At 33.8% G+C, this 12,543-nt stretch overlaps 1 protein-coding gene across 2 annotated transcripts; it reads right to left on the reverse strand.

The window, feature by feature from the left end:
* Positions 1-2,978: 2,978 nt before the first annotated feature.
* Positions 2,979-7,483, reverse strand: LOC132030789 (uncharacterized). 2 transcript variants are annotated; one of them, XM_059420532.1, is made up of 5 exons: positions 7,397-7,483; positions 6,178-6,226; positions 4,596-4,733; positions 4,397-4,466; positions 2,979-3,352 (listed from the first exon to the last, which is right to left on the reverse strand). In XM_059420532.1, exons 1-4 carry the CDS (start codon positions 7,432-7,434, stop codon positions 4,407-4,409), a joined length of 285 nt encoding a protein of 94 aa, XP_059276515.1. In that variant the 5' UTR covers positions 7,435-7,483; the 3' UTR covers positions 2,979-3,352; positions 4,397-4,406. The 2 variants fall into 2 exon arrangements, with proteins under 2 accessions (XP_059276515.1, XP_059276514.1); XM_059420531.1 differs by lacking the exon at positions 7,397-7,483 and having other exon boundaries at positions 6,178-6,314.
* Between the last annotated feature and the right edge of the window lie 5,060 nt (positions 7,484-12,543).

Genomic DNA, 12,543 nt, shown 5'->3' on the forward strand with positions numbered 1-12,543 from the left:
CACGGTAAATTTCTACTATAAAATTGATCTGTAACGAGATAAAATTTGATTCCTAGCATGTTATAACAAGATAGCATAAATAATCTTCGTACTACATAATCCGTGTATATAACTAAAATCCTAATATAATAGGATTAAAAGATGACTCATTTGGACCATTACTATCATGTAGGCATTGATTAGTGTCTTACTATTTTTTTTTTTAAATCCTATTTGGAAGCATTATGAACACAAATTCAACGAAAGCAAAAGAAGATTATCGAATTGTCCAAATGGGCAAATGGGACTAGAGTTCTAAAAGTGAAAAAGGAAATGTCCTTATCCACGACTTAAGTGATGCATTTAGGACAAGTACTTAGAAAAAGAAAAACGTGTTGACCGTTAGCCTTAATTGATTAGCTTTTGTGTAGCTCAATTATTTGTTGGCATCGACTATCTCTTACTAATACATGTACGGGATAGCTTGCACACCGCGACTATTCGGCCGATACAATTACCTTCCCACCAGCACATGTACCGAGTAACTCTACCCAAAACTTTTTAAATAAGAATGGTTTCCAGACCAACTTGCATGCATCTCTACTATTCAATCAGTACCTATTATCTCCCCACCAAAACATGTAACTTGGTGATAATCAGGCTAGCTTGCACACCACGACTATTCGACCAGTACTATTACCTTCCCACCAACACATGTAAACTTAGTAACTCTATTCATATAGTTCCTTTCAAATAACTGTAATGACCGAACCAACTCGCATGCACCTTTGTTATTCAAGCAATTACATATACCTCCTCCTACTAGCACACGTACCTAATAGCTCTAGCCAAGTGCGACATCAGAAAGAAATCAGTTAGCGTCTTTTCGTCTCTATTGAACTTGAACGTTGGTTAATATTTTACTCATGATTTTTCCCTCACTTCATTAATCGTTAGGCTATACCTTTGTATTTACAGTATTACTTGTGCGTACAAAAGTATCAGACCCGCAGATTCTAAAGAAATTAAATGGAGACAAAGATATGATTGGTTACGTTGTCTTTCCCCAATCAAGTGTTTTGTCCATCCTTTTACATTGTATGGATTAGTGAATTCTTAGCTGATCTTAGCCTTCTATTACAATATAATAAACATGCAACATCAACTGCTATGCCTCAATCTTAACCCAGTAATATTGGTTGTATGAATCCTCACTAAACCATATCGCTCTATTTAGACCCGTACCTATTACATTTCCTACTAGTATATTCGGCTGTTTGCATTAAACATATTGAAAGAAAAACTAATATAATGATGTGATTCCCTCCATATTTGGAAAACACAAAGTAACTAGAAGTTGGCCACCTATCTGCAAACCATTGAATGAAACAAATTGGTGTTGAGACATGACACAATGCTATTCACCAAGACACCAACAACTGCACCAAAGTTAGCTAAGAGCTAAGAAAAACAATTGCACATGATATTACCCAACATTTTCAGCAGAAGTAGCTTCCCAATTGTCAAGAAGATTGACATATTTATATAATGTCACAGGACAAAATGAAACAGAAGTTAAAACTACTGTGGAGCAAAAATGCTAGTAACACTGACAAATAGTGGGTGTTGATATCAGCAGAAGTACATAGAGAAAGAAGACATCTCCGAGCAAAAATCTTCATCTTCAGATGCCTTGTTAGAACAACTAGTTTCATCATCAGAACCTATGTTACTCGGATCCTTAAAAAGATCCAGCCATGTGTGCTTCGAATCCTCCAAAAGTTATTCATTTTTGGAGGATCCGACACAAGTGTGGCGGCATTTATGGAGGATCTGAGCAACATCGATAACTACAAAATCCCCAACAATGCAGGAGAAAGCTAAAGTTAGCTTGCTGCCAATGGTTACTTCTTAATATATGTTCTAAGTACGCTATAAAGAGGCCATTCATAAGAACCAAAGAGTGCTCTTATTAGTAAACAAATATAAACTGTAGAAAGCTATTTATTGGGGGATTTAAACTAGATTTTCCTAAATACAACAAGAGGAAAACAGTAATTTGAGAAAGCTCTTGATCATTCCTGTGTTGATAGAAAAATATGGTTCGCAGTGATATGCGCCTGCAAAACACACAGCAAAGATAGAAACTAAGTAATCCAAAACAAAGCAATTTAGTAACTCATGGCTCAATTGCTTCTATACTTTACGCACGAGTACCTAAAAGCTGTGTTACTCATATCCTGAAAATACTGATGTCGCTGCACATGTTTCGGATCTTCAAAAAATAAATTAACTTTTCAAGGATCCAAGCATCATAGCCTAAAAGTAGCCCTATGACTAGCCAGGTCTACCAAATCATTTTCATTAGTTAAGTGTGTTAATCTACCTCTTAGTAGCCATTGAAGTTCCTATTCTTTTGTTTCAGTCGAACAAAATAACAGTCAAGTAACTCTTTTAAAATACATATCCACCATTCAAGTGCTTCATTAAGGATAAATTTTTTGCCATTCTTCACTACGTCAACACTAACCTGAGGTATTTTTCTACATAGCCACATATACCATTTTCAAAGCCTTCTCGAGTCCTCACCGCGTCAGGCAATATAACTATAAACTAGTCTCAAAGATAGTCCACAAGTTCAGAATTGGATTCAACTAGTGAAATTATCAAGACTTAGGTAAACTAATGCTCGAAATACAGCAACAGAATTAATAGTAAGAGATACCTTATTTATAAGTCTCGCGGAGCACTAATTTAATTTATATCACTACCTATGCAATCTATTTAACAATATCTACTGGTACAGCATTTGCTCCCTTTTAGGTTCTCATTCAATCACACAACAGCGAAATGGTTTCACTTGTTATAAATCACTCAACTACCATCATAGTGGCATTTTGACAGCATGTAAACATGTTCAACTTTGATCTGCGATACTGGTTGTATTAAATGTCCCACAATTTGACAATATAAGAACATAAACAAAAGAATAAAAGTCCTAATCAAAATATACGCCATTCTGTATGCTAAACTGAAAAGAGAAGCAGAAAAATACTTCATCTCAAGAAATCGTATAGTTATCAAAGTTAAACTCCTATTCTGAAGGCAAGACAGAGACTCCACATTACATTTATTTTCACTCTGCAAGTAAAATACAGTCTCGGGATCTTCTAGACTCGAGTTGGACAAGCCATTAATATGAAAAGAAGAAGGCCACTCAAATGGATGATCCCAAGTAATTCAGCATGTTTAGTAACTCCTGTTCTTATATATGGAAGTTCTGAACGTTCAAAGCAAGAATCAGCCAACAAGTTTACCACGAGAATGAGTAGTTATGCACTAGCCTCTTCCTTAAAGGCCAAGCTTTAAACCCCTGCAAGAATAGTTCAACCCACACCAATAAAGCCAAATTGATCCAAACAACTTTAAGGCATTCTTTACACCCTCCTCAAAAGAAATGAGAAAAGGAGAGACAAGTAAGCAACTAACTCACACTAATCAAGATTTGCAATCAATCATTCAATACGAAAATTTAACAGGTATACTAGAAACAAAATAAGGATAGTAACCATGCAAAAGTAACTAGATTTCAGAACTACAAATACACAATTTATTTGTTGCTTGTTGATAAGAAATGAATCTTGGCCTAACTCAACCCTAGAACTACAAGTACACAATTTATTTGCTGCTTGTTGATAAGAAATGAACCTTGGCCTAACTCAACCCCGGTACTACAAATACACAATTTACTTGTTGCTTGTTGATAAGAAATGGACCTTGGGCTTACTCAACCCCCAGAAGCTACTAACACCCCCACCCCCTCCCCCTTCCCCTCCCTCCCGGCAACCGGAGCGTGGACAAGATAATATGGGGGCCCATCAGGTGAAATTACAATTGAGTGGGCCAATATGATACCATGATAAGAAAATGGATATTAAGCCTAATTCAACCCAAAAGCTAGCTCATGTGGTGAGGATTGCTCAAGACCATATAAGGAGAACAAATAAACCCATCACCACCGATGAGGGACTACTAACACTTGTACGTACTATTTTTCTTTTTTGATATGAACCGCACACCGCCAACCCCCCAGCCCCAAAATCCAACACATTCGCAGGAGTCTAACAGTTACTTTTCTGCTTTTCTCCCTACGTAACTCGGACCTCAAACCTCATTGTTGGAAGTGGAGGACCTTGCATCAGGCCATGCCTCCCCTGAGCTCATTTATACTAACTTCAGCAAATGTTAAAAGTGAAGTGGGAGTTGCCCATACAATATAAAAATGCAAACTTTACCAATTTGAACTCGGTATCTAGAAAATCGGACAGCCTATATCAAACATAGCAATAGGCATATGCACCTCCCAACATGAACAAAAGGGTATGAAAGTATAAAGTTAAGGAAGTAACAAGCATACCTCTCCTTGACTAATCCAAAAGTCTCTGAACCCTCTTCTTAGCACAGTATTGCCTATCAAAATGCTTAACCTATACATACCAAAAACAAAAAATAAACACCAATAAAAAAAAATAAAAAACTAAAATCCCAGAATCCATAGGGAAAAACGATAGAAAAAGAACCCGTTTTTGTAAAGTTTAAAACTTTAGTGACCTTACCCAAGTGGGTCGACATTGCTTCACATATTCCTCTCTGGATTTCTTGCATTCAACAGGGTATAAAAGCCCAACTGTCGCGATTTCTGTAAGCTTCTTACTCGATTCTTTCTCCAGGCATGAATAAAATGCATCTCTTGCCTTTAAATATAATTCAATAGCCTCAGTTAGCTTTATCAAGATCATAACTTTGGCTCAAACTCTGTGTTTGTGTTTAAAAATCCACTTAATATGTATGAAAATTACTCCCTCCGTCCCAAAATAAGTGTCGCTTTAGCAAATGAAACTTGTCCCAAAGTAAGTATCACTTTAGGATTCAAGAAAAAAAAAAGTAGTAATTGTTTTCAACTATATCCTTATATTAAAGAACTACTTTTTCTTAATAGTGCTCAATTCTCAAGAAACATCTAACACCTTGTATCTATTATTTTTCTTAATGGGCGTGAAATGAGCTAAACCGACACTTATTCTGGTACGAAGGGAGTCTAATCAATAACCCAATAAGCTAAATTTTCTAGAATCTAGAACCATAAACTCAAAATCCTAGTTCCGCCTTAGATCAAGATTGATTTAAACGTACATTTTTTGGACCTTAAGGAATAAAAATTGTACGAAAAAATGAATAAAAAACTGTACCTTGTAACAAGATATACAACAACTTCCTTTAAAATATCAATTCAATAACTTCAATTAGCTTTATCAAGATCAATAGCTTTGGCTCAAACTCTATATTTGTGTTTAAATATCCACTCAATATGTATTAAAATATTAACAATAACCTAGTAAGCACATTTCAATAACTTAAAACCCATAAACTCAAAATCATAACTCCGCTTCTGAACAAGATTGATCAAAATGTACATTTTTTGGGGGAAAATCTATACTTTTTAAAATAAAAATCTAAAAATATGAATAAAAATGTTATTAATAACCAAATAAGCTATATTTTTTAGAATTTAAACCCATAAACTCAAAAGCTTAGCTCCGTGTCTAGTCAAGATTGATCAAAATGTACATATTTTGGACCTTAAGGAATAAAAATTGTACTAAAAAATGGAGAAAAAATTGAACCTTGCAGCAAGATAGACAACAGTTTCCTTTCAAATAACAATTAAATCACTTCAATTAGCTCTATCAAGATCAATAGCTTTGCCTCAAACACTGTATTAGTGTTTAAAAATCCACTTAATATATATAAAAACATTAATAACCCAATAAGCTACATTTTCAAGAATCTAGAACATATAAACTCAAAACATCACCACCCCACCACCCACCCATCCCACCACCACCGCCAACCCTCTACCTCCCACCACCCCACACCCACCCCCCACTACCCACACCTACCACCCAGGCATAGCTAAGCCTCTAATCAAGATACCCACCCCCACAACCAGCACCCCACCCCACACCCACGCAACCCCCACCCCAACGCTCTGCCACCCACCCAACCACCACCCCACAACCATCCCCCAACCCCCACTACCCACCCCCACCACCCAGGACTAGCTCCACCTCTAATCAAGATTGATAAAAATGTTCATATTTGTACCTTAAGGAATAAAAAATGGAGAAATTTTTTTACCTTGTAACAAGATATACGAGCTTGTGAAAGAACATCTGTATGGATTTTATTATCAGTATTTTGTGATGTGTAAGCTTCTAACGCCATTTACAACAAAAAGGGAGCTAAGAGAAGAAGCAAATACAGTGAGAGAAATGAAAGAGAGCTATATTTGGACCAGTTTGAGTTTTGGATATGTATTGGGCCAATTTAGTTGGGCCTGTATTATATTTAGAAGCCCAAACAAAATGGGCCAAAGATACTGACAACCTTGGGTTATTTTCATTTTTGGAAAAATTACAAACATTTAGACTGCATTTTACGATACATAGCTATAATTTCAAAAAATTACGAAACATACCTACATTTTTGTGTTTTGTAGCAAGTACACAATGCATATGCGTACTGATTGAGTTCTTTCACGCGTTTTTAGCAGATACGATATGCGCTGATACTGCTGATACCCGCTATCGCTTATACAATTTATACCCGTCTAATACAGCAATTGTAGCTACGTTTCATAAAAATGCAAATTTTAGCTATATTTCGTAACTACGCTCTAAGTTTATAATAGCTATTTATGATTTTTTCTCAATTTTTTTTTGTCAAGATATACGAGTTTATGAGAGAACATCTGAATGGATTTTATCAGTATTTTGTGATGTGTAAGCTTCCAACGCCATTTACAACAAAAAGGGAGCTAAGAGAAGAAGCAAATACAGTGAGAGAAATGAAAGAGAGCAGCTATATTTGGACCAGTTTGAGTTTTGGATATGTATTGGGCCAGTTTAGTTTGGGTCTTTAATAAGCTCAAATAAGATGGACCGAAGATACCGACAACCTTGGGTTATTTCATTTTTGGAAAAATTATGCGACATGGCAAACATTCAGACTATATTTACGATACATAGCTATGGTTTCAAACAATTGTGAAATGTATACAGTTTGAATTTCGTAGCAAATACACAATACACACATGCGCTGACACAATATGCACTGATAGAGTTCTTTCGCCCGTTGTTAGCTGATACAGTATATGTTGATACCCGTTGCCTAAATAGAGCTCTTTTGCTAGCGTAGTTGATAACCATATGATACAACAATTGTAGCTACGTTTCGCAAATATGCAAATTGTAGCTATGTTTTGTAATTACGCTCTAAGTTATAATAGCTATTTATGAAATTTTCTCCATTTTTTTGTCGATATATACGAGTTTGTGAGAGAACATCTGTATGTATTTTATCAGTATTTTGTGATGTGTAAGCTTCCAACGCCATTGACGCCAAAAAGGGAGCTAAGGAGAGAAGCAAAAATATAGTGAAAGAAATGAAAGAAAGCTATATTTGGATCAGTTTGAGTTTATTTATTGGACCAGTTTTGTTTGTCTCGGATGATATGTTTAGTGACCCAAATAACATGGGCCAGAGATACCCAGTCCTTCAATGGGTTGGTCTTTGTCCTTCACAATCGAACTTATGCCTAGTGCGACATAAGTTCTTTAAGGGTGTGAGGCATAACTTGTGAGATATTATGAAGTGAAAATATAAACTTATATCTACGGAAAAATTATTTGTTATTAGGGACAAAAATTAAAGACCAGCATAAAATAGGGAAAAAAGTGCAAATGAAATCTTAATTTTTTGACACAATTCTAATTTCGAGAGTCAAACAGTTTAATTTTAATCGTGAGTTCAGGTATAGAATCTTTAAGTTTTTTATTACATATTTGAAAACTAAGTAAATATCTAGTACTATAAAACACAATAATTGACAATTCTAAGTATTTAAAAAATATAGAAAAATAACATTATAAAAATGACTTATTTATATCTCGAAATTCAAAAAGGTGCCACGTAAATTGAGACGGATGGAGTAATTTCTTTAGCCGGTTAGCCTTATCTCCACTACTTATTTCCCAAAATTTTCTAGCAACTTATATATAGCTCTGCAACTCTTTTAGACGGACCACGGTGTAGCTGGTTCTCACCCTCCCCCCCTCTAGGTCCAAGGGGTTGGTGGAGGAATTAGGCATGTGCGATAAATTTAGGTTATATTTTCCCATTTTTGGGAAAATTATTTTGAACCATTCACTGTCACTTTGGTCTGAAAAAACCAAACAGAACAAATGTATCTTTCATTCATGCACAATGTATTGCTACGAATGGAAAAGAGGCAAACAACTTGTCTGCATTGTACTATTCTTAATGCATTTCATTGCCTTCTAACATGAACTACACATATTATTGCACTTGCTGACACTTGTTATTATCACAAAAAGAGTTCCGCATGCATTTCGCGCGCCATTGGTGTTTTGCTCTCGATCTTATCTTCATTAGACGGTTTGGATGACTTCAGCGTTCTTCCCAACTACAATCGAAAGGGTTGTATCACATTGAGATGTCAAATTGTTTTTTCGCCTCCAGTAGTGGAAATTTATACCCCCCCCCCCCCCCCCCCACCCCATTTAGACTTTTGGGCCCTTCATCTTTCTGAATTGAGACCGTGCTCGACTCGTGTCATTCCAACAACCGGCGGAGAGCACCTTAGTAAACGATCAAATTGTACCTTCTATATATATTGATCCTATATTTTCTTTTAATTTATACTATGGTCAAGTCAATTGAAAATGTAATTATCAGTAACAGCTCATAATAGGCAAGCCAGCTAACTTGAAAAATAAGATGTATAATATGTTATAACAACTTAGATACATTGTTAATTTGAAATTTTGTTTGCTATCAAAGTATTTAGACTGGACTTAAATTTGAAAAACCTTTTGCACAAATATGATTGACAAAATATGTATACACTCAATTACTAATTAACCTTAGAAGAGATATTAATTACTAAGTTCTTGTTGCATTTTATTTGAAGGTGTGAATAGTTTTTTCATGATTTGTTAGACAAACCTCATATCACAATGACAAAGAGAAATAACAGATCGTAAGTGGAGATTCATAATATAATTCTTGATGCTGACTGTTTGATTAAAACCCCAAAGAACAAAGCTATGAATCTCAAACACCTTTAAGTGACTTAGAGAGATTGGGCCAATGCGATATCTTAATTGTTGGGCAATATTGATTCAAATCAGAAAGCTAACAGTAAATGAGTTATCACAAAACCATATCGTGGCAAGTCAATGCCTTGAAAGTGATTTCGGCCCGACATGAATGCAAATCATAGTAGCTGGTCGCTTCCCAAGGTTCTTCGGTCAGTTTGAAACACGTGCACTCATGGTTGAAAGTTTGGAGAAGATTGCACAAAAATATTGCCAGAAACTATTCGGAGAAGTAGAGAGTATTTTGTGGGATTAGAACGGCTACACGCTCAATTGAATTGACTTAGGAAATAATATTAGCCAATTAATTCTGAATAAATACTAGTTTTGAATTAAGCCTCACGTATACCTCGTGCGCAGGGCGGGGGGGGGGAGCGTGGAATTCTACACTTTTGCCTAAGAAGCCCAATTCTGATGTGGGCGAGACCACTATTTTGTTCTAGCCCATTTACCAACCCAATAAAGGACTTCTCATTATAAAGTGAAAAAAAAAAAAAAAACCTTTCACCACCTATGAGGGACATTTTGCATTCATGAAGGACAAAAGAGAAGTGAGAGAAAAAGAAACCACGGGGACAAAAGTTAATATATACATAATTCGCACATAAGTTGTGAAATTTAACTGAACACAAAGTTTAAACCAGAAAAACAACACTTATGGAGCAGATGAGAAAAATGTTCACATACACTAAATTAACTTATCTCCTGATTGATGCTTTCTAAACTGGTTTTCAAGGAGTCTGCCCAATCACTGCTAATTTGAGTAACGTGATTAACTCTGCCCAATCACTGCTAATTTGAGTAACGTGATTAACTTTTTAAGCATGTTCAATCACTGTTTTGGATAGAGTGATTAACTTTAGCTTATCCAATCACTGTTCTGGATAGATTGATTAACTTAAGAGTTAACCCCGCCCATTGGTTAAAGTGATTAACCTAATCTTTATAGTAATTAACAATATTTTTGGAAAGTTAACGCATGCTCAGTTGTCCCTTTAAAAAAATTACTGCAATTAATCCTGTCTCCATCAGATGATGCAGCTCCATAGGGCTTCCAATTTCTGAAGACATCCTTTCATCATGGGAACATAAAAGTTAGTTAATTACATTATAAGCAACCAGAAAGAGAGTTATTTATGTAATAAAATAAGCCTAGTTAATATAGTAATACTTATTTTTTATTCTCTCCGTATCATATTACTTGTCCATTTTCTCATTTATACGCCTTTTAAGAGCTCATAAACAAAAGTGAATTTTTAATACATTACTCTTATCTCTCTACAATTAATTGTATTCTAATCAATGTTGATTACTTTAAAAAACAATTAATGTTAAAGGCAAAGTAAGAAAAATTTAATTTATTCTCTCTTGATTTTGTAAATAGACAAGTATTTTGGGACGGATATTTATAGTTGTGGAAAACTAATATAGGACAGAGGGAGTAGTGTCTAAGTTGCTTTGTATAAAATTCAACACTTCAAGTATGATTTGTTATTATTACTATTATTATTTTACAATCCAAGAAAAAAAATTATAAGTTATGAGTCGATATATTTCTTATTTTATTCGGAATAAAAAATGGAATAACTGATACATAAATTAATAATACAAAAATAACCAAACCTGCATTATTAATACATGCATAATTATAATCAACAATCAACCGACCATTAAATATCAAGTAAAATTACAAACTTAGGAGTAGTTTGATTTATAAAGATATATGAAATTTTATAACACTGATTTATAAAGATATATGAAATTTTATAACACCGGAATCGTTTATACTGCGATTAATAGTGCATTGAGATTAATAATGATATACAATAATAAGTAATTATGAGTTTGTATACATAAATTATTAAGGGCTAATAAGACTTTTGATTTCTCAATTCGAAAAAAGTCGATTTTAATCCTTATAATACGAGAAAATGAGATTTCTTGTCTTTTTATAAATTATAATAGAAGAAAATGATCTTTTCAGATGTGTGTTTTCCAGATCTCTTACATACCCCATACGGACAAGTAAGGGTGTACATGGACCGGGTTGGTTTGGATTTTTCAAATACCAAACCAAATTAATTGTGTCGGGTTTTTAAATCGATAAATCAAACCAAACCAATAAAAGTCAGGTTTTTCAACCTCGTTTTTTTTTGGGTTTTAGGTTTTCTCGGGTTTTTTTTTTCCAAAAAATTTTCATACTAAATATAACTTTTACTTCAAATATTTCTTTAGTCCTAGTAAGATACAACTATATAATTAAGGTATTTTTTAAGAAAAGAACAAAAATGTGAAATGATTGATGATATTGTAATAAAATATTCAACAAAAAAGATAATGAAATAGCATAAAATAAATTTAGCTAATCAACGCATAATGAAAATGATCATCGCCTATGAATACTAAATTATGCTAAAATAAGTATTAATTGCAAGATAAAAAGAAATAGTATTAAGTTATGTATTTTCATTGTTTGAATTAACAATGTAAAACTAAATAATAGATATCCAACATTATTATCATTGCGAGTGGTAGGCTTGAATTACTTTCGTTAGCATTAATATTGATTTGGTTTTGATTTTGTTTGGGTTACTAACATCTATGAGCTATAAACCTTATTGGAACATTCAAAATTTTAAGTCCAAATTTGAAATAATATGTTAAAAGATAAAAATTATGAAAAAACTTAAGAAATATTAATAAATTACATTATAAGTAAATCTTTATGTATAAAATGTTTTAAAAATTTATATACATATAATGTCGGGTTGATTTGATTCTGTTTGACTTTTTTTAATTATGATCAATTTTTTTTCCAAACTAATCGAATTTTTTTTTCGATTTGATTCGAATGATTGATTTAATGCGATTTATCGATTTACCTTGTACACTCTGCCGACAAGTATTTTCATCTATCTGTAGTACATAACCCGAACAACCCCTTCACCATGGGCCATGTAAACCCCAAAACTTAAAATAACCAATCATATTTCTCAAAATGCCCACAACAGGGCCCCACTTACTAAATTTGTTTTGTTTCTTTCAGCTAAATGAACTTGTTTCGTACTGTTGTCAATCAAATTTGTTGTACCAAATAAAACAACGTGGTGAACAGATGCATTTGTACTGGCCACGTGACATATTAATAACCACCATTAACAACGATTTGGACAATATTTAAGAACAGTTAATGTTTAGGTTAAACGTGCATATCTTTTTCTTTTTTAAAATATTTGACATTTGAGATTGTAATTATACTCCATCTGTTCACTTTTACTTTTTCATTATTCTAAAAATATGTTTTTATTTTTACTTATCACTTTTA

Source organism: Lycium ferocissimum, chromosome 9, assembly GCF_029784015.1.
Source record: "Lycium ferocissimum isolate CSIRO_LF1 chromosome 9, AGI_CSIRO_Lferr_CH_V1, whole genome shotgun sequence".
In the NCBI taxonomy this organism is placed as follows: Eukaryota; Viridiplantae; Streptophyta; class Magnoliopsida; order Solanales; family Solanaceae; genus Lycium; species Lycium ferocissimum.